General features: G+C 51.8%; 1 protein-coding gene across 4 annotated transcripts; it reads left to right on the forward strand.

The window, feature by feature from the left end:
• The first annotated feature begins 293 nt into the window (after positions 1–293).
• UBTF (upstream binding transcription factor) lies at positions 294–21830 on the forward strand. 4 transcript variants are annotated; one of them, XM_020997401.2, is made up of 21 exons: positions 294–385; positions 3380–3502; positions 5960–6135; positions 6530–6613; positions 6717–6872; positions 9599–9663; positions 9927–10047; positions 10416–10526; positions 11009–11142; positions 11279–11420; positions 12411–12452; positions 13618–13731; positions 13910–14065; positions 15058–15213; positions 15374–15484; positions 15951–16039; positions 16176–16365; positions 18506–18553; positions 18704–18772; positions 18902–19045; positions 19289–21830. In XM_020997401.2, exons 2-21 carry the CDS (start codon positions 3445–3447, stop codon positions 19412–19414), a joined length of 2292 nt encoding a protein of 763 aa, XP_020853060.1. In that variant the 5' UTR covers positions 294–385; positions 3380–3444; the 3' UTR covers positions 19415–21830. The 4 variants fall into 4 exon arrangements, with proteins under 4 accessions (XP_020853060.1, XP_020853058.1, XP_020853061.1 ...); XM_020997399.2 differs by lacking the exon at positions 294–385 and adding an exon at positions 740–830; XM_020997400.2 differs by lacking the exon at positions 294–385 and adding an exon at positions 2046–2136.
• Positions 21831–22464: the final 634 nt, after the last annotated feature.

The following is a 22464-nucleotide window of genomic DNA, read 5'->3' on the forward strand; positions in this document are numbered from 1 at the left end:
AGAAGGGAGGGAGGGGTGGTGTGAAGGAAAAAGAGAAGCAGGTTCCCTAATAAATCCACCTCCGTCTCTCTCCCCCCACCCCCCTCCCCTCTCCTCCAGTCCAGGGTAGGGAAGAGAGGAGCCGGAGAGAGCAGATGGAGGAGTGGAGTCCGCTGTAGGGCTGTGGAGCTTGGCTGGAGGATGGAGGAGCCGCCAAGCGCCCGGCTGATTGGAAGAAAAAAGCAGAGCGATGGAGGCGGGGGTAGGAGGACGATTTCTCTGCGGGGACTGGCGGCGGAGTCCACGCCCGGGTCGGGCGCTGCAGAGCTTGGCTAGCTTTCAACCAGCGCTCCCCGGCACCAGCCCCACTCGCCCCCCACCCCCGGCCCTCCCGGCGGCTCCGCAGGTGAGTGCGAAAAGGAAGGGGGAAAGCCAAAAAGAGGGGGGGGAAAGTGCTTTTTTCCCCCTTTTTCCAGGCCCCCAGCGGGAGGGGAGGGGTCGGTGGGGGGAGATTGAGGGAGCTCGGCCGAAGAGGAGGGGGAAAGGAGAGGCCGGGGAAGGCCTGGGAGGCGGCGGCAGCAAGGCTGGGGCACTGACAGGGCGAGCGCTCGGAGCGCTGCTGCGCTGCGCCGGGGCGGGCGGACGGAGCGGGGCGGGCGGAGCGCCGCGCGTGTGGCTCGCCATTAGCCGTCCCTCCGCTTCGCCATCGCGGGCTTTGTCTGGCGATTCGCTCCCCTGGCGTCGGCTGCAGCGGGAGCTGCGGATCGGCTCCACGTCCCACTCTCTCGCCCAGCCACCGCTCCCTGGAACCCCCGCGGCCCGCGCACCCACACCTAGACACACAGAGCCGGGTAAGGAAGCCTCTGCGTCGCCGTATTTCAGGGTAATGGGGGAGCCGAGAGAGAAGCTGCGGGAGGCGGATCTCCATGCGCTCGGGGAAGGCCCGAACGAGCCATGCCGAGCTGGATTGAGCCTGCTCCTCGGAAGCGCCACTCCAAACCCGATTCCCGCGGCGTTTCCGGGGTGTAGAGAGAAATGGAAAAAAAAAATTGGGGGAGGGGGGAAGTTTGCTGTGATTTTTTTTTTTAAACAAGATTTTGGAGTCGTATTTTTCTGGGAAGGAAAGCGAAGCCCGGCGAGAATGGGGAGAAGCGGTAGCCGCTGCTCTGCGGCCAGCTTGTCCCCCCGGCTCCGCAGCGCCGATTTGGGGGTGAAGGTAGTGGTAGTGAGGAGGTAGCAGGGGGGAAGAGGGCACGAATTATGCCCCGGGAGGTACACGGAGAACCAAATTTTCTGTGCCTAGCTCCGCAGAAAGATATAAAATTATGGAGGAGATTCCTTTGCTACTTCCCAGGGTCTGGGGGACCCATGGTGTGCCCTCTCCTGGGCCCGGGCCTTGCGCCCTCCAGCTTTGGCCGAGGCTGCTAGTTCTCCTATGGGTCTGGGGAGGTCGCTCTCGCCGCCAGTTCACTCCTTCTCCCCGGCCCCGATCTCCGCCGCCATCCGGGCGGCTGCGTGTCTCTTCCCTCGGCCCCCCCCCCAGCCGCCACCAGCCACCGCTGCTGCCGCCATCTCCCCCCCCTTCCTTCCCTCCGCCTCGGCTGCCCGGGTCCCCCCCAGCTCCCCGCCCCTCCTCCCAGCTGCCCCCCGTGGAGCCCGCCCGGGCTGGGCTGTGGGAGGGAGAGGAGCCTTCGGGGCGGGCGGGCGCTCGCTCCCCGGGGGTCGGTGTGCGCTCTACGGGGAAGGACGCGCTCGCTGCCCCGCTTCTCCCGCCCCCCCTCCCCGCTCCTCCTCCTCCCTTCTCCCTCCTCCTTCCCGCTCCGGCGGCGGAGGCTGCAGCGGCGGCGGGGGGTGTGCTCGCAGAGCCCGGGGCCGGCCGGCGGGCGGGCGGGCTGCCTGCAGGCGGAGGGCGCTGTGCTTTGTGCTTTTCGCCGCGAGGAGCAGCAGCAGCAGCAGCAGCAGCAGCAGCCGCCGCCGCCGCAGCCACAGCCGCCGCCGCCGCCCCAGCAGCAGCAGCAGCAGCCGCCTCAGCAGCCGCCGCCCCAGCCGTGCTCGGAGGAGGAGGAGCTGCCGCGGGAGGGAGCTGCGGCTGTGCCCGGCAGAGCGGGGGAGGAGGGAGCCGCGGGAGCGGGGCGCCCGGACGCGGAGCTGCGCCCGGTAATCGCGGGGCCAGGGCCGGGGAGGAAGAGCGAGAGGTTGCGCCGGGGGAAGGCGATCGAGCTACGTGGAGGGAGGGGACCGAGGGCCGAGCTTGGGGGGACGGCATGCCGGGAGCGCTGAAGGGGAGAAAGGGCCGGAGAACGTGGGCTGGGGCCGAGGGAGCTGGAGCAGGAGAACGAGGACGGAGCTGGGGGCCGCGCGAGGGGGCCCGAGCCCCCGGGAGAAATCCTGCCCCGGGGGGAGCTTGAGGAGGAGGAGGAGGCTGGGGGGGGGAGAGAACGCGGGGCAGACGGAGGAGGACGCGCGGGGCAGCCAGGCGCGGGGAGGCCCAGGCCGAGCCTGGCCGCAGGGCGGGAGCCGCAGTTCTCCCCGATCGCCGGAGGGGGCGGCGGGGACGGCGAGTCCTGTACGCCCCCGCCTGCCTGCCTGCCCGCCTCCCCGCCCGGCTGCCTCCCTCCCTCTCGGCCTTGGCTCCGCTCCCCGGGGGCCGGGGCGGGGGCGCCGCCCGGGCTGGGCCGCGGGGCCCGGGGGACGAGGAGGTGCTGACTCCGGCCGCTGGGGCCGCGGCTGCTGCTGAGCCCAGCTCCGGATCAGGGGGCGGGAGGGTCCCCCGGGGCTGGGGGTAGGGGGAAGCTCCAGCTGCTCGGCCCGGGGCGGGCTGGCCCGGGCTGAAGTCTCGGGAAAGGGGGGGGAGGGCGGTAGGAATCCGGATCCGGGTCCCCGGGGGCGGTGCGGCCGCGGCGCTCCGGGGCTGGCGGTGGCTGCGCAGCGTCCGGGTCCCCGCCGGGCTGCGGAGGCGGGGGGAGCAGGGAATGGGGGGGGCGGAGGAGGAGGAGACTGGCGCGCGCGCCCCTGTTCCCGCGGCGGCGCGCGCCCTTTACCCGCCCTTCTCCTCCCCCCCTCCCCTCCGGCCACCCCCCCTCCCCCGCGCGTGGAGAGAGTTTTGTTTTTTTTCTTGGGGTGGAGCTCGCTGCACTCTGGAGCCCTGAGCAACCACACACGTGGGGGCCTGGGAGTACTCCTGCAAGCCTGCCCACCTCCTCTAGGCAGAGCCCTGCTGCAGGGGGAGGAGGGGAGGGGGGAAGGGGGCGGGGAGGGGGGGAGGGAGACACCTTTGGTAGTCCAGAGGGTGGGTGGGAAGTGTGGAGACTGCCCCCTTTCTTTTAGGGGGAGAAGCTGAAGGGGAACCTCCTGGTGCTCCCAGCCTGGCTGAATTGGGGAATGGGTGTGCTCTTTCTAGGGTGAAACGCCTTTCACTCCCGGGCTGGCTCAACAGGACAGAAGTAGAAGCTGGACAGCTGGACAATGAACGGAGAAGCTGACTGCCCCACCGACCTGGAGATGGCCGTACCCAAAGGCCAAGGTGGGAGAACCCTTACCCTCACCTCCAACCCCCACCCTGTGCTTAGAAAGCCACTTCTCTGTGGAGGTATAGAGCCGTTCCTTCCCTAGCCTCAGTTTCTCACCAACAACCACCTCCTCCCCATCTTAAGATGAGTGATCTGTAAGCTTGGGAGTGGGATGTTCTGTTCACTCCCACCACCAAATTCTGAGTACTGCCTTCAGCACTGCCTACTACTACTTAGACTTTGAGCAAAATCATCCCTTTTGAGGGGGATGGACTCCCATAAAGCAGGAAGAATAAGACTTTAGAAGCTCCTTGAGGGCAAGCAACCTGTTTTATTTATCTTTGTATCCCCCAGAATGCTCTGCACATAGTAGGTGCCCAATAAATGTTTGTTGAATGAAGACATTACAAATCTCCAGACACTCTTAAAGCACCTGCTCCCCTCTGCTCCTACAAGACTGGATAGATCTAAGTTATTTGTGCTCCATTTCAGAAAATATCCTCTGCTCTCCCACCCCCATAATACAGTATATCTTTTTCCATCCTGATGTTTAATAAGAAGTTGCTTAAGTGTTCAGTCCTCAGAGAACAAAATTTCTCTTGGGCTCCAGCCAGCTGTGGGAGTGGTGGGGGTATCCCTTTGATGTAAGGCCATAGACAATTCACCTCTCACTTTGGGTTTGGAGGGGTAAAGTATGAAGAGGAGGATTGGTCTTTTGAGGGGGATGACAATTCAATTTTATTAAATTGATGTGATTTTCTGGGATGGGGTGGGGTGGATTCATTATGGTTATCCCTTAGCCTGTATTGAGCAACTGAGTTCAAATATCTTTTCACTCTTGGAATACTGAAGAAATCCAGCTTGGTCAGAGGGAGGGGAGGTTGGGGGAAGGGATAGGGATTGGAGCATCTGGCATTGCCCTGAGAGGATTATGGGTTCGTGTGACCTGTGCTAGGAAGGACCTCTGTCTGTTGCAGGTTACTTACTAGATAAAAATGAAAATAAATAAACCACTTTGATTTTGGTTCCTGGGACAGCTGCTTAACAACTCCCTCCTTTCCCCCCTCACTCTCCATAAACCAGTACAGATACAGTGCAAAAAAGAAACCCAGATGCTTGCTTTGGGTCTGGACTTGGCTTTGTTTGGAACAGCTGTTGCAAATCCTCATCTTTGGTTTCTTAGAGATTTGAGCCAAGAAGGCTAGGCATTCTTTCCCAAGACACCCAACCCTTTTCTCTCCCTACGGTGCTGCTCCCCCAGGGAATACTGCCCCTCTACTTGGGACTGTGGCTTTTTCAGATTCCTACCATTCTACCTCCCTGTCCAGCCAAGGGACAATTATTCTCTCCTCCCACCCCAATTTCAATTTCATTTTTCCTACCTCTGTAGAAATTCCCTACGTATCCCTTTCTTGTGGGATTAGGGGCATTGAAAATGTCCCTTCTTTACCCTCTGGTTTCGAGATGTGATAAAAAAACATCTGTGTGAGTTTCTCAGGGTCTCTCCCACATCCACAGCCAGGGTGTTAAGCCTCAGCTACAACTTGGCAGCTGTTACCATACATTGCCTCCCCCACTTCCTCCTCTCTCAGAGAAACCAGCTGAACTCTGTGGGCTGCGCAGCAGTCCCTATATCCGGCCCCATTGGGAAGGGCATCCTCTACGTCCCCAAAAGCTTTTGCTCCTCCCTTTCTCATTTGAATAATATGATAGAAAATCATTTTTTCTCCCCCCCCAACAAGGACCCCAAATTATTAGCTTGTCTCCTTTTGTTGCTTCTACTTAGCCTAAGCTGAAGTTCTGTTCCTTAATCTGATGAGATCTCTTCTTTTCCATAGAATTTCGGTTTCTTTTTTGATATTGGGTAGTATAGGGAAAGAGTCTAGGACTAACCCCCCATGAAGAGGCAGCAAGACTGAGTTCAAATTCCAGCTCTGCTTCTTGTTACTTGTGTGACCTTGGGCAGTTCACTTCATCTCTGGGTTTCTGTTTATTTATCCATAAGAGGGTTGGAAGAAATGATATCTAAGGTCCATGCCCAGTCTGTAATGCTATGAAAACACTGCTCACGCGCCAAAGGGAAATAGGAGTTCTTTTGGCTTGGGTCCTTGGTCACTTGGATGCTACCTTCCACGTCTTAGGTGATAGGAGACGGGAAAAAAAGAGTTCCTAAGGACAGCACATTGGAGCTGGCCTGAGCTTATGTGGGACGATGAGCCTTCTGCCATGTATTCCTCAGGGAGACAAACTGAGTCCTGAAGGAAGCTGGGCTTTGGAAGTCAGTGTAATTCAGCAAAAAAATAGTTATGAAAACAACTACTATGTGCCAAGTGTACCTAGCAAAGCAGCCAGAATACAAAGACAAAATAAAAAGAAATGGCCCCTGTCCTCAGGGAGTTTATATTCTACTGGGTTGGAGCCCAGACTTACTCTTTTATGATAGTGACATCAACTTGCCTCCTTCCCAACAGACCGCTGGTCCCAGGAAGATATGCTGACCTTGTTGGAATGCATGAAGAACAATCTGCCTTCTAATGACAGCTCCAAGTTCAAAACCACAGAATCACACATGGACTGGGAGAAAGTTGCCTTTAAGGACTTCTCTGGGGATATGTGCAAACTCAAATGGGTTGAGATCTCTAATGAGGTAACCATTTCCTCTAAACCCACACCTGCTCTAGTCTCCCAAGGCAGAATACCATAATTTGTTCCATGTGGACGTCCTTATCAACCTTTTGATGTCGGGGGAGTGGGGTTGTCTTTGCAAGAGGTGTGATTTGTCTTTCCCTTAGCAACTGGTTGGAGGAGGTGCTTCTGTGTATCTATAGATGTGGTCATCTTTCACTAGTTCTTCATCTCCTCCACCCCTATCTCTCTGTGTCTCTTTTTTCTCTCTTTTGCTGCCATGTAAGAGTTCATGTTCCTAGCTTGGAGCTTTGCTTTTTACTCTGGCAACATAGTTATTACCTAAGAAAATGAGGTCTGAGTGAGCAGTATCTCAGCCCCTGACATCCCCAATATCATTTTTTGTCTTCCCTAAGGTAAGGAAGTTCCGAACGTTGACAGAACTTATTCTGGATGCCCAAGAGCATGTCAAGAATCCTTACAAAGGCAAAAAACTCAAGGTGGGTCTCTTATTGTGAGACTTGATGAGGACAGAGGGGAAATGGGTTTGGGGTAAGGTGAGAAGGCTGAACCTGGCTGTCACTTTGGCCTTTCTCCTTCCAGAAACATCCGGACTTCCCCAAGAAGCCTCTGACCCCTTATTTCCGATTTTTTATGGAGAAGCGGGCTAAGTATGCAAAACTTCACCCAGAGATGAGCAACCTGGATCTGACGAAAATCTTGTCTAAGAAGTATAAGGAGCTTCCTGAGAAGAAGAAGGTGGGGGGAGGGGGACAAACAGACAGGTGGGAGGGATGGTTCCACTTTGCCTGCCTGTATTATGGTGGGCACACACACACACACACACACACACACACACACACAGAGTGGATGCTCAGAGTTGGGACTAGACTACACCTATTCATTCACAGGCTCCATCACCTGTAAGTGAACTCAGGTGGGAATATACTCACATTGTTATACAAGGCCATGTGTTCCCTCAAGAAGGCATGGTACAGGTATGCGTGCACCTAGGCATACATTCTGTCCTGTAAACATTTATTTTTGTATGTATGTTCTCCCACATAGATGCATCCCCACACACTTGGCAGCCAGGCGTACGCTTTGTCCAAAACTCAAATCCATATTGTAATCATACATGCTTTTCTACAAACAGACATGCATGAAGGCATGCTCTCTTAAAGACATATTGATAGCATGCTGGAGGTGGGAGCACCCACTCATGGATTAAGATTTAAGTTTCAGGAAGACTGGTGGGCGGGAAGCTGGACATGAGCTGGGACTGACCAAACCGCACAGAGATAAAAATGGGGGCAGTGATTGACAGCTTCTGTATAGAGACTTCCACATTGAATCAGTGATACATAGAAACGGGTAGAAAAACCACAGTATAACCATAGGGCTGAGGGTGGGTCCTAAGGAAGAGATTGGGAGAGGGAGAGGAGGGCACAAGCGGCTAGAATTTAGGATGGGTAGGACATAGATAAAGGAGACAGAGAAGCAGGAATCAAAGAAGGGAAAGGAAGAGAGAGAAGAAACTGGACAAAGAAAAATGGAGGCAGGAGGAGAATAGGAAATGACGACAAATTATACATAGGCAAAAGCATCAGTCTGAGCCAAACAATGAGGAAGGTAAATTTGTAATTCAAAAATAGTTATAAATGTATTTCAAAGTCAGATGGGAACCCCATCTCTTTAAGTCATTGCTTCCTGCCTTGGTTTGACCAGAAGAGCCAGAGGTAACTACATACCTGTGTGCTTGTATTCACATATGTGTATATGTTATCGTACACTCATACACACAGAGAAGGATAGAGAAGCAGACAAACAATCTAGAAGGAGAGGAAGAAGCAGCATGGTCTCATGGGAAGAACTAAAGACTTGGGGGTCAGGTCACTTGGGTTTTTGCACATGCTCAGTGTGTGACCAATCCTCCCTAGGCTGCGTCAGTATTCTTTGCCTGTGAAATGAAGGCTTTACTATAAGTTCTATGGCCTTCCAATTGTGGTCATTCTGTGTTCTCTAAGGGATAAGAATTAAAGTAGTCCCTGAAGAGAGGATGGAAATACTAAAAGTGGAGGGAAGTTAGGAAACAAGAGCTCAGACTAAAAGGGGAAAAAAGATGGTGGGAAGGATAAAATGGAGGGTTTGATGCATGTGAAGAGAAGGGATAGAAACAGAACTATTCAACGAGGGATAATTTTTAAAATAGAAACAGGAATATGAAGATACAATTCAGAAACAGAAAGGGAAGAAGATTGAGGAAACCAATAGGAGGTGGGGTGGAGGATGAGCAAATTCTGAATCTGCCCCTTGCTCTCTTTGTGGCTTTGGAAACATTTAAATCTTGTGCCTCAACTTCTCGATCTGTAAGATAGGGTTTGTACTGTATGTTCTCATAATTGTCCCACCAGCCCTGAATTTTATGATTTGAGTTAGGAAGGAGAAAACTGTAGGAAGACAGATGATTATAAATAAGGGTTAGACAGGAAATGTCTGTGGAGGGGGAAAGATTAGAGAAGGAGGTAAGGTGGAATTGGGAAGCAGAATATAGATGTAACAAGATAAGAAAGGGAAAAGAAATTGGAATGGAGAGAAAGGCCATGAGAGAAGGGATAGGAGCACCTGAAGGTGTGACCCTAAAGGAAACCCGATAGCCAAAAATCTGGATTTCAAAATAAGGCAGCTCAATTAGGGCACACTAGTATGAAAGAAGCAAAGTAACTTGGGGTTTGAGAAATAGCAAGTGACCCTATGGATTTCAGAAACCCTCCTTTCAGCCATCTGTTCAGGAATAGGTCAGTCTTGAAGTGAAGTAGGACTAGCTCATATTAACTCAGTGCTTCAGGGTTGACAAAATACTTTACGTATCCTCTCATCTGAGGCTCTCAGTAGTCTTGTGGAAGTGGGTAATTGAGACTGCAGAAGAATGAGTCACTGGGCCAGTGACACACTGCTAGGAAGTATTGAAGTAGGGCCTTCGAACCCAGGTTCAGCTTCAGTGTTATTTTCTCGCTGCCCTGATGCCTGAAACTTTCTGATCAGCCCCACTGGGAAATCTGACAATGGGGCAGGTAAAAAGTGGGGCATAGAAAAAGCTGATAGGATCATTGTTCTAGAGCCAGAAAGGACCTTGAGAGGCTATCTTATCTGAAATGCTCATCGTACAGATGAGGAAACGGGTTAATGGCTTCTCAAGAGTCGGACAGGTGGTGTCAGAGGTGAGATTTGGAGCCGGTGCTCAGATTGAAAGGATAGAAGAGTTATGTGAGAAGGGAGACTGACTTGGCTGCTGTGCCCTGGTGCCTCTTGAGTTTGCTGCCTGTGCCCTTGTGTTAAAGGCAAGCTGGCCGTCCCTTTCTGGCTGGCCTGACCACTTTCCTTCCCTAAGCTCAGTCTCCCATTGGGGTGAATTTCTGGGATTTTGTGTGGTGTGGGGAAAGGCAGACCTTGCCTGCTGGGTAACCCCTCCTCCCCTTCCCCAGATGAAATACATTCAAGACTTCCAGAGAGAGAAACAGGAGTTTGAACGAAACCTGGCTCGATTCAGGTAAGGGAGCGGGATTGGAGAAGGGGCTTACTGAATGGAGAAGGCAGCCAGCCTAGGGCAGTGTGTGTACTTTGTGGAAGGATTTGATTCTCATGCAGACCCCTGGTGGAAAATGTAGCCCAATGGGGAGGCAAGGGAGGTGGTCACAGCCTACACCCAAATTGGCCCTTAGAACCTTGGTGTAATAGGGATGGGGGTGGGGAATGGAGTAGTCAGGTTGGGGTCCTTGCCTCAGCACCCACTTACTGGTATCCTCTGGCTAGGGAGGATCACCCTGACCTAATCCAGAATGCCAAGAAGTCGGATGTGCCTGAGAAACCCAAAACCCCCCAGCAGCTGTGGTACACCCATGAAAAGAAGGTGTATCTGAAAGTTCGCCCTGATGTGAGTGGACTGGGGCTTGGGAGGGGCAGGGGTAGGGAGGGTTGGGAAATTGCGCCAGGTGGGGCCATGCACGGCGGTGGGGAGCAGGAAAGGAGAGCCCGTGGGCCGGGGGGTGGATTGCATGGACAAGGCCGGGGGCTGGACGGTGTGCGTGTGTGAGAGTGTCTGCGCACGCTTGTTACCCTGAGAGAGGGAGAGAGGGGGGCCTTCCTCGGACCCTCCCCTCCATCCCTTCCCTTCCAGCCCGTGGAGGACGCTGATGTGTCCTCCCGTGGCTTCCTGTCCCCCCTCCTTGGGGGAGGGGGTCTCTCTGCCCCCCTCCCCCTGCCCGGGCTGCCTGTGTGTGTCTGACGGCTTTTGGTTTCCAGGCCACTACGAAGGAGGTGAAGGACTCCCTGGGGAAGCAGTGGTCTCAGCTCTCGGACAAAAAGAGGCTGAAATGGATTCATAAGGCCCTGGAGCAGCGGAAGGAGTATGAGGTCAGGCTTCCGCTGCATTCCACCACTGGGCCCCCCAGCCCCTTACCCCAGCTCTTCATGACTTGGGGCGGGGCAGGGGACCCCCAGAGGGCCCCCTCACCCCTCTACCCTCATCCACTCTACTCCATGGCCACCTCGCTCTGTTTTTGGGAAGTTACTTCCAGGCTGAGCGAAGGGAGGTGTTTAATCCCTGGCCCCAAATAGAGGGAGGGGCCGTTGTGGCCCCCTTTCCTCTCCCTCATCCCACCTTGACCCCTCTTAAAGGCTCAGGCTAGAGCAGGGCAGGGCGCTTTTAAATCAACCCATCCCCACCCCCTTTTGCCAGGGGGTAAAGGGTATGGCCAGAGAGCTGGCTGCTCCCATCCCCCCAGCTTCTTTCTTCCTCCCCTTTCTGCCCAGAAGCGGCTGGCCTCCCACAACCTATCCCTGCTAACCCCTTGCCCCCATTCGCCCCTCCCTCCACCCTACCCCTGACTCTGCAGGAGATCATGAGGGACTACATCCAGAAGCACCCCGAGCTCAACATCAGTGAGGAAGGCATCACCAAGTCCACCCTTACAAAGGCAGAGCGTCAGCTCAAGGACAAATTTGATGGACGACCTACCAAGCCACCTCCGTAAGAGTTGTTCCTGGAATGGGGAAAGGGAGGGGAAGAACAGGGAGTTAGGGGGTGGCTAGTAACATGCCCCGCCAGAACCCTAAGCAGTGAGCACTTTTTGGGTAGTGACTCCTACGTATATGCCCTCCCCCAGAAATAGTTACTCCCTCTACTGTGCGGAGCTGATGGCCAACATGAAGGATGTACCAAGCACAGAAAGAATGGTGCTTTGTAGCCAGCAATGGAAGCTCCTTTCCCAGAAGGAGAAAGATGCCTACCACAAGAAGTGTGACCAGGTGAGTGTGGGTTTGGGGAGGGAAGAAGAGGACATGGGCGGTGGGAGGGGAGAGGATAGAGGACCAGCCATCACACCGCTGATTATTGGGTATCTGCCTCGCTCCATTTCTTTTCTTCAGGAGATGAATGGCTTAATTCAAGGGTTCTTAACTAGGTCTTCAGACTCTCCACAAGGGAGGGGTCCATCAATTTGGATGAGGGAAAAAATTCCATCTTTTTTTCCCCCATTAATCTCTAGCTAAAGTTTATCATTCAGTTATTTAAAAATATTCTTCTGAGGAGTCTGTTGGCTTCATCAGACTACCAAAGTAGATCACGATACAAAAATTTTAAATATTAATTGTCAATCTGGTGCATCAGTTCTTAAACCTTTCGGTCTCAGGACTCCTTTCTTATACTCTTAAAAATTACAGAGGAGTCCCTAAAGAACTTTTGTTTTTGTAGGTTATGTCTACTGCTATTTATCATGCTAGAAATTAAAACAGTATTATTGTGAAAATAGCTTTGACTATAAAATAGGTGGACACCCTGAAAGTGTCTAGGGAAGCTTCAGGGGTCTCTGGACCATCCTCCTTTTTCCTCTCACCCACCCAGACGTCCTCTCTAAAATAGCTGTAGAACCCAGAGGTCTTGTCTCTTCTCCCTACGAGGACCACTGTGCTCCAGTACATAGGCTCTTGAGGTTCCCTCCTGGTCAGGAACTTTGTTATTCAAGGTTTGCTTTTCAGACCTGTGCCATGGTTACCCCTTTCTACCATAGCACCCATCGACACCCCTTCCCCCCCATTTTCCCCTATATTAATGGTGTTTGTAGACCCTGAGGGAAAGCTTTAGAGGTTTAGAAAGGGTAAGTCACTTCTATAAAGGACAGGCCTTCCCTGACCTAATGCTGGACTTGTCCAGCCACCTTCCCACCTTCCCCCCTGCCCTGCCCCACAAAGATTGAAAAAACAGGCTTCCATGACTAACTCTCTTCCCTGCTTCCCCAGAAAAAGAAAGATTATGAGATTGAACTCCTGCGCTTTCTGGAGGTGAGTACTGGACATGGAGGTAGGGTCACAGTGCAGAAACCAGAGGATCTGGGGCCAGGTCTGGCTAGGGGAGGGTAGTGCAGCAAGACAGACTTCTCTAGTTTTTTTTACTAAATGTATGGGCTGGCAAGTCAAATGGAGTTGTCATCATATTTGTACAAACCAAAGTGAACCACCAAGTCAGGCCAGGAGGTTTGTGAGTCCAAAGGAGTTCATCAATGAGGCAGCAGCGTAGATACAGTGCCTGGTCTGGAGTCAAGGACACCTGAAGTCAGATCCATCCTCTGACACTTCCTAGCTGTGTGACCCTGGGCAGATCACTGAACCTTGTCTGCCTCAGTTTTCTCATCTGTTAAATAGGAATAATAATAGCACCTTCCTCCCAGTCTTGTTGTGCAAATGAGATGAAAATTATAAAGCACTTAGCACTGTGCCTGGCATGTAATAAGTGCTATATAAATGTTAGGGGCAGCTAGGTGGTGCAGTGGATAGAGCACCGGCCCTGAAGTCAGGAGGACCTGAGTTCAAATCCAGCCTCAGACCAGACACTTGACACTTATTAGCTGTGTGACCCTGGGCAAGCCACTTAACCCCAATTGCCTAAAAAAATAAAAATAAAATGTTAACCATTATTGTCATCGTCATTATTAATTATTAATTATATCATTTAGCACTGTACCTGGCATATAGTAAGCACTGTATAAATTGTTATTACAGAACTTAGCACTGTGCCTGGTACATAGTTATCACTATATAAATGTTAACTAGTACTATTACTATTATTATCATACTTAGTACTGTGCCTGGTATATAGTAAGTGCTATGTAAATGTTAATTAGAGCTATTTTATTCTCCCTTCCTAGAGCTTTTGCTCTCAAGTCAGAGGACCTACCTGGGTTCAAACCCCACCTCTGGCACTTAACACCCCGTGTGGCCTCGGAGGAACCCCTTCCAATCCCCGAGCCTCAGTTTCTTCATCTGTTAAAAGATGAGGTTGGCGTCTGAGGCACAGCTATGGATCTGTGATCCCTATGATCCTTGGGCAGAGCTTAGGTGGAAGCTTAGAGATTCCTGCCTGCCTCCAGGGGGCTCAGTGAAGGAGATGAAGGCAGATGAGGAAGAAAAGAGTAGAACCAACACCCCATATCCCCTCCTGTCCCCTCAGAGCCTGCCCGAGGAAGAACAGCAGCGTGTCTTGGGAGAAGAGAAGATGTTAGGCATCAACAGGAAGCGAGCCACCAGCCCTGCCTCTAAGAAACCTTCTCCTGATGGTAGCAAGGTAAGGATGGACCGAGGGGAGTGGTGTCCCAGGCTCAGAGACGAGACGCCGGCCTCCAGCTTTCTCAGACGTAGGCTCCCTGCCGCTGGAAACTTGTACGAGTCACTCAATGCCCTGTGCTTTCCGATGGCCTCTAAGGTCCCTACCAGGTCCCTCCTAAGGTCCCTGTCTTTGCCAGGGCGGCTCCGAGAAACCCAAGCGGCCTGTCTCCGCCATGTTCATCTTCTCAGAGGAAAAGCGACGCCAGCTGCAGGAGGAGCGGCCAGAGCTGTCAGAGAGCGAGCTGACCCGGCTCCTGGCCCGCATGTGGAATGACCTGTCCGAGAAGAAGAAGGTTGGGGGGGATCATCGAGTACTTCCCCCCACTTTTCTAGCTCCTGCCAGGAAAGATAGAGACCTTAGAAGCCATCGCATCTAACCTCTCATTTTACAAATGGGGAAACTGAGGCCCAGAAAAGTTAGTAGGACCATCAACTTAGAGCTGTCTTTGGAGAAGGAGAAAGCTGTTTGGAGGCAGCCCATAAAAGGGTGTCTAAAGAGGAATACAGCTGCTTTTCTCCCTCACCCCCACCCCTGTGTCTATTAAACAGCACCCACCTAAACCCAGCAGCCCTTACTCCTAAACCAGCTTTTTGAGCCAAGTTGTTAGAGGCGGTTTGGTAGAGGTGCAGCAGATGGTCAGGAAGACCCAACTTCAAATCCAGCCTCAGACATTTACTAGCTGTGTGACCTGGACAAGTAACTTCACCTCTGTTTGTTTCAGTTTCTTCCTCTGTAAAATGGGATTAATAATAGAACCCACCTCCCAGGGTTGTGAGGATCAAATGAGATAATATTTTGTAAAGTGCTTATGTATCTTATGCTTAGCACCTGGCCTATAGTATATTATTATTGCTAGTATAATTACATGGCTAAGTTATATATGCCTCTTGGGCAGCTATAGAAGATTAGATCAAAGGGTCACAGATTTAGAATTAGAAAGCACCTTGTAGACCATAGAGGCCAACCCCCCCATTTTACAGAGGAAACTAGAATATAGAGGTCATAGAGCTAGTTTCTTGGGGCAGAATTCGAACTTGGATCTTTCCAAATCCCAGTATGCTCCTGCCACAGTGCCATGTAGAGGTTTCACTGTGTCAGCTCAAGCAGAGGAGGTCCCCCCAAGTAGAACCTTAGTGGGAGTTGCCCTGGGATAGACATCTTGAAACATCTCTCCCTCTGTACATCGTATTGTAATTCTGAGGATGGAAGGAGTGGGCTGGCAGGAGCCAGGTGCTGGAGTCAGCCAAGACCCTGACTGCTTCTTCCTGACCTTCCCCGCTGTAGGCCAAGTACAAAGCAAGAGAGGCTGCCCTGAAAGCACAGTCCGAGAGGAAGCCTGGCACGGAGCGGGAGGAGCGGGGAAAGCTGCCTGAGTCACCCAAGACCGCAGAGGAGATTTGGCAGCAGAGCGTCATTGGGGACTACCTGGCCCGTTTCAAGGTTGGAAGGCGGGTTGAGAGGGGGGTGGGGCTGATTGAGGGGCTGAGGGGAGGCGGGGGAAGTCTTCCTCCTAGAGTCCAGGTGAGCAGGCCTGCTTGGGGTGCATGTGGATCCAGGTAGAGACCCCCTCCCTACATCTGACCACCTTTTCCTTGGCCAGAATGACCGGGTGAAAGCCCTGAAAGCTATGGAAGTAACCTGGAACAATATGGAAAAGAAGGAGAAACTCATGTGGATTAAGAAGGCAGCTGAGGACCAGAAGAGATACGAGGTGTGGGGTGGGGGGAGTGAAGCAGGGCATTGCCTGATCCAGGTCCTTTCAGGCTTCTCTAACACCATCCTTTTGTTAGAGGGCTGTCATATTCTGTTATTTACATTCACCCCCATAATTTGCCTAGCACTTGCCCTTGCTTTATTTCCTCCTAGGGATGGGATTGGGAAGGGGCAGGGATTAGCACCGTGCCTGGTACCTGATGGATGCTTAATAAAGCATGGAGTTGAATTGCATGGTATCCTGGCATGCTCTGAGTAGGCCAGGTTAAGGAGCTATAGCAGGGGTGTGGAACCTGCGGCCTCAAGGCCACATGTGACCCTCTAGTTCCTCAAGTGCTGCCCTTTGCCTGAATCCAAACTTAATAGAACAAATCCCCCCGGAGCCACAGCATGTCTTTGAGGGCCAGTTGGGCAGGTGGATGGGATCTGTGTACTGATTCAAGCTTTTCTCCTTCCTCCTGTAGAGAGAACTGAGTGAGATGCGGGCTCCCCCAGCAACTGCCAATTCCTCCAAGAAGATGAAGTTCCAGGGGGAGCCCAAAAAGCCTCCCATGTGAGTCATGGCCTGGACGTGGGGATGGGGTAGCTCTGACATCCAGACGTTGGGGCCAGAGTACAGGGGATTCCTCCAACCAGAAGGCTCCTGGGACTGTAGTCATGACCAGAACCTGTCATCTCCACTTGCTTAGGAATGGTTACCAGAAGTTCTCCCAGGAGCTGCTCTCCAATGGGGAGCTGAACCATCTGCCCCTGAAAGAGAGGATGGTGGAGATTGGCAGCCGATGGCAGCGGATTTCCCAGGGCCAGAAGGAGCATTACAAGAAGCTAGCAGAAGAGCAACAAAAGCAATATAAGGTGCACTTGGACCTTTGGGTCAAGGTGAGAGCTGGAGGACAGAGGAAGGAGAACTTGGGAGGAGGAGGGAAACCCACAAAAGCAGTCACCTTCCCATGGCACTTGTCAGGTTTCCAAAGTGCTCTTCTCACAATAGCCACACAAAGCGTAGGTAAGTGCAAGTAGTATTCTCTCTGATTCACAGGCAAGGAAACTCGAGCTAAAAAACTTCATAGGATTGTAGATTTAGAGCCAAAAGGGGCCATCGTACAGACCAGGAAACTGAAGCACAGAGACGTTAGTAGGATCGTAGACTTAGAGCCGGGAGGGACCTTAGAGGCGTTATAGTCCAGCCCTCATTTACAGAGGCAGAAACTGAGGCCCAGAGAAGTTAACTGACTTGCCCAGGATCACACAACTAATAAGTCTTAGGCAGAATTTGCATGCCAGTCTTCTTGGGTTTTCTTTTGTTGTTTTTTGGTTTAGGCAGTGGGGTTAAGTGACTTGCCCAGGGTCACACAGCTAGTGAATGTTATGTGTCTGAGGCCGGATTTGAACTCAGCTCCTCCTGACTCCAGGGCTGGTGCTCTATCCACTGCACCACCTAGCTGCCCCCATGCCAGTCTTCTTGACTTCAAATCCAGGGCTCTGGATTACTCCACTCCTTGGTGGAGCCTCACAGCTGGTGATTGTTAATACTGAGATTTGAGCCCAAGGTCCCTTATTATCAAATCTTAATGTTCTTTCTGCTACACCATTGGGAGTTCTGGCCTGGCCCACCATATGAAGTCCCACCTGGGTTCTAGGCCTAGCCTGGTGGTGGGTTTTCCCGTTGGGTGCCCTTGGACTTCAGTTCCATCAATTTACAGAGATGCGTAGAATCTTGCTATTTGTCCATGTCCTTCCCTCTTGGAAGCCAGTTGTATCAGTTAGATGTCTTGGCTCCATCATTAGCAGAGGACACCTGCCTGGCTGGGTGCAAAGCAGCACAAAAGGACTTGGACCTAGAGGTAGCTAGGTGGCGCCATAGTGCACAGAGCACCAGGCCTGGAGTCAGACAGACCTGAGTTCAAATGGAACCTCATATACTTCCTAGCCGTGTGATTCTGGGCAAGTCACCTAACCTCAGTTTCCTCCTCTGTAAAATGGGGATAATAATAGCACCTGTCTCCCAGGTTGCTGTGAGCATCAGATGAGGTATTTACAAAGCACATTGCAGATCTTAAAGCACCATATAAATGCTAGCCACTATCATTATTTTTATTATCATAGTCCAGTGGGGGAGGCAGAACATAGTAAATAGTGGAGCTTGAAGACATCCGATATCCAGAAAATCCACATGTATTGTGTGGGTTGCTCAGATTCAGCTGTGCAATTAATCACATTCAGCTTCAATTCAAATTATTCAGTAATAACAGCCAATAGTTGAATAGAGCTTTAGGCTTTGCAAAGGGCCACCCTCCCAACAACCCAGTGGGGCAGACAGTGCAGCTGCTGACACGCTTATTTTACAGATGAGGAAAGCGAGACCCGTAAGAGGTTTGCAGAAACTTGGCCACGGCCATAGCACGGCTAGTCAGCATCCAAGGCAGGATAACTTAGTTCTCCTGACTCCAGATCCAGCTGGCACGTTATAACCCTGTCTCTGTCACTGCTGCCTCTTCCCAACAAGGAAGGAGAGAGAGGGAGGAGGGGGAAAGACACATGCACAAAGAGAAGCCAAGATTCCCCCAGAACCAGAGAAAGAGGCCTGCACTTCCTTAGAAACTGTGTGAGGTATACATGTGACTCTGGAGCAGGGCTTGTTACACCATAGTAGCAAGTGGAGGATGGGGTTAGACCCTTCTGCTCTGCTAGGTCACTTCTATAGGTTCTAGCCAAATCAATTACAAAAATGAAAGCTTACAAGTGTCCGGGTTAGGCCACCACAGGCTCATAGTCCTCATGTTGGAAGCTTGTGGTAGAGATAAAAGGAGGGAGGTGTATATTAATAGATAGCCAGCCCTTCTTCCAACCCTAACCTTGCCCCTCTCTTCCTCTAAATCCTTTGCAGAATTTTTTTTGGGGGGAGGGGTTGTGGGATAGAGACTGGGGGGATCACCCAGATTTCCACAGAGGTAGAAAGGAAGTTTTTCCCACCTTTGCTGCTGCATCTCATACTTTCCTCCGCCTTCTTGTCCTCCAGAGTCTGTCCCCACAGGACCGTGCTGCTTACAAAGAATACATCTCCAATGTGAGTCTGAGGGTGAGGATCTGGGGTTGGTGGTAGAGGCAAGGCCTAGGCAGAGAGATTCATTTGAGTTGAAAGGAAATTCAGTGAAACCAACATGGCTTGAAATTCAACACTGTTGCTTCTGTTTCCCTTCCCCTCCCTCGCCTCCAGAAACGCAAGAGCATGACCAAGCTTCGGGGCCCAAACCCTAAATCTAAGCCCACCATGCAGTCCAAGTCGGTGAGTGGGAAAAGAGGGGAAAGGGAAGGGATTTTGAAGGGAGGGAGGCACGAAGGGGGAAACAAGGTCCCTTTAGGTCCAGGGAGGAGCTCCCAGTAGATATCAATAGTTCCTCCCTCCTGTTCCCAGGAATCAGAGGAAGATGATGATGATGAGGAGGAAGAGGAAGAAGATGAAGATGATGATGATGATGATGAAAATGGGGACTCCTCAGACGAGGGTGGTGATTCTTCTGAGTCTAGCAGTGAGGATGAGAGCGAGGATGGGGATGAGGTGAGAGCTCATATGTGGGGAGTGGGGGGTAGGCTGAGGCCATGGGCGGGGGATGTATGAAGGAAGCCCCACTCAGGGCATGTGTGAATGGTTGCTGGGGTCAAGGTTCTGTTCCTCCCCACCTGGGCAACAGCCAAGGAAATGGCTTGCAGGCTTCCACTGCTCCCAGAGGAAAAGAAGGGTGAAGCTCCATTTTGGCCTGCCTTCCCCTAAAATCACGGTGCTGTCCTTTACCCCTTTCAGAATGACGATGATGAAGAGGATGACGACGAGGATGAGGATGAGGATGAAGACGAAGACAATGAGTCAGAGGGGAGCAGCTCCAGCTCGTCCTCCTCAGGAGACTCGTCTGACTCAGACTCCAACTGAGCCCTGGGGGGGGCGGCCAGGCCTGCCTCTGTACCCCCAGGGGCCTAGGAGAGCCTTTGGGGGGCTGGGGAGGGGTTGAAGGGAGAGTCCCCTCTGTGACTCCTATTTTTTTTTGACCCCTCTAGTTCTGCTCCCGCCCACCCCCATTTTTTTTTTAAAGCAAAATGCATGGGGGGGGATGAGGGTGGGGGGAGCCCAGGCTAGGACTCTGCAACCTTAGAGAGATATTAGCCCTGGGGGAGCCTCCAGGGGAATGACCATCAGACTGAGCCAGTGTCTACCCTTCCTTCCTCCTCTACCCCTCTCCCAGGATCTCGTCACAGTCCCCACCCCCTAGTTGCCCACCCTGGACCATGGATCTCACTGCACTTACAGCTCCTAGCATGGACATTGGAATGGGGCTGGGGGGACAGAGGGGTACATAGGGGTTAGAATTGGGTTTTCAGGGGTAGGGAGGCCTTGAAGGGTGGAGTGTGGCTCTTCTCACTCCCCACTTTCCCCATTCAGGGGAGGGAGTTCTGAAGCTATGCCCCCTGCTCACCCCCCACCTCCCCGTGTGACTGGTTGCCTTGACCACTTTGTTGGAACTGGGGGTATGGGGATATTTGCAGGGGGTCTTTTAAGAAGATGGGGGTGGTCCCAAGTCCTCCTGCCCTGGCTAACCCCCTTGCAGGAAGGCGTTCCCCCTGCCCCTCAGGGCAGCAGTCTTTTTTATATATGTGTATATAATTTTTTTTAAGCTCTGAGCTGTCAACGAGATGTTTCCTACCGATCTCCGCTATTGTCTCTGTCTGTTCTGTTGTTTGGGGGTTAGGGGGGACTGGGGGGGTGTCATTTTTAAAAAATTGTCTTGAGTGTGGAAGTGTGACTGTGGCCTGTATATAGCATGTGTGCCTGTGTGTGTGTTTGTGTGTGGGTGGGTGTGTGAGAGACAGGAAGAGATGAGGCCTAACTCCTTGGGCCTTTAATTAAGGTAGAAAGAAGGGAAATGGGAAGTGGATGGGAGGTTCCCCTGTCTTGTCTATCCTACCCTGCCCCCAAGGGAAAGAGGCAGGTCCCCAGTCTTACAAATTCCAAATTCTTGCCTGGTAGACACTTGGTGGGGGTGGGGGGGTGGAGGCAGATATAGGAAAGTTGTATGGAGCTACTCCCTTATTCCCTTAGGGGGGTGTGTGTATGTATGTGTGGGGTTTTGGTTTCTTTTTGGGGGGGGTAATGATTCTCTGACCTAGATGGCATGAGGTTGGGGGGTATCTTAGGCCCTAGGGAGTTTTGTTTCTAGGGAGGAGCTGCAGACTTGGTTCTGGTTAGCTAGGATGAGGAGTAGAGGCCAGCAATATGCAGCCCACCTCAGGATCTGAGAGTCTAGGGGTGGATTGAGAACTTTTCATATGTATATTTCAGGCTTTGCTCATTTCTCAGGCTGGGCCCCTGCGTCCACTGAGGCAGCCTAGTTTTTATTGAAATGTTTCATTTTGCTAAAGGCTGCTGGATGCAGCTGACCTCCCCCCAATTCCTTAGCCTACCTGACACCCCCAAGCCACTTTGGATTTATTTCTGTGAATATCATTTTTTAGATGTTTGACTAAATTTGGATTTAAAAAAACAACAATCATGTCAGTGACTTATTTAGGCTTTCCATTTAATTTTATCTTCCATGATGGGAAAACTAAGGGACAGAGGGAAACTGGAAATTGATGCTGGGTGGGAAGAGGAGAACCTTGACAGACCCAGTTGAGTGACTGGTAGACTCTCCCAAAGGTAGCCCGACAATCTATGCCCTGACCTCAGGAAAACACGGATGCTTAAGGGTGAAGGGGGGGGTTCTCTTCCATCCCTTTGTCCTACACCTGGAGATGGTGGAGGGGTTCATCTGTTTGCTACTTGACTGTGTTTGCCTGTCTCTCTCCATCCCCTAACATCCAGCAAGAAATCAATCCCACTTCCTGCTCTTAGTTGATTGGCCCTACCACTGTTGTGTTTCAAGTGGACTATGTTTTAATATAAAAAAGCAAACAAACAAAAAAAACCAAACCTGGGACTTTTTTCCCCCGTACTGAAAAATTCTTACAGTGCAGACAAGATGGAAGATGGGTGGGTGGGGGGTGTTGGTACTGTAAGAGGTCACACTAAGTGCATTTTGGCACTGGGACAAGTTGGTAGGGTGGGTTTTTGTTTTTTTTTTTTTCTTTTTGAGGGGAGAGCCTAAGGGAGGGTTATGGAGGCCCCCTGTTTTTTTTTTCTAATATTTAAAGAGTGTTTTGTAGGTTTCAACAATTATGGCCACAACTTGGATTTCTATCACTGGGAAGGGGGGGGTGAGGGTGGGATGGCTAGAGATGTCTGGCTGGGGCAACTTTGGAAGTTTTGTTCCCCCCCCCCCCTTTTTTTGTATAATAAAGTGAAAAAAGGTTTGGCTGATGTCTCATCACTGGAAGTGGCTTAGGGACAGAGTGGTGTTGGTGAAAGAATAAAATCAGAATGCAGTGACCTTGAGGTGGTTTTGCCCTGGCCTGTAGTTACATATCCAATTCTTTCTTCCCCAGCAGAGTGTGCAAGTGTGGTTGGGATGAGATTCTCCTGAGTTTAGATCCCACCCTCATAAGCAAAGTCCACAGCCTTCAGTTACTTGCAGGCAGTTTTGGCCTAGCAAGCCCTTTTAGGCTGTCCCCCTTCAATTAAGTAAGGTCTTAATTGTTTACTATGAGACAGGCACTTGCTAGATGCTCCCATTGGGTTTCTAAGGAGTAAACTTGTGAAGAAGAGAAGAAAAAAAATACTGTATGGTTACCAGGATGAGGGTGAAAACCTGGGGAAATTGGATGGTGGTGAAAAGAAAGGAGGAAGAAGGTTGGGAATGGTAACTGGGAGAGGGTGGTTTCATTCTATAATCCATCTGATATTGGAAAATACCTGTTTCTAGGTTTCCAACTAACTTCTCACCTAATGGTGAGATCCCAGGATCAGTGGTTTCTCTATACCTAGTAACAGCCCAACTCAAATCTGATGAAGGGAAAAAGCTTCTGAGCAGGTAAAGGCTTTTCCACACA

The sequence above is a fragment of the Phascolarctos cinereus genome, unplaced genomic scaffold, assembly GCF_003287225.1.
Source record: "Phascolarctos cinereus isolate Bilbo 61053 unplaced genomic scaffold, phaCin_HiC Scaffold_5;HRSCAF=322, whole genome shotgun sequence".
Taxonomy (NCBI): Eukaryota; Metazoa; Chordata; class Mammalia; order Diprotodontia; family Phascolarctidae; genus Phascolarctos; species Phascolarctos cinereus.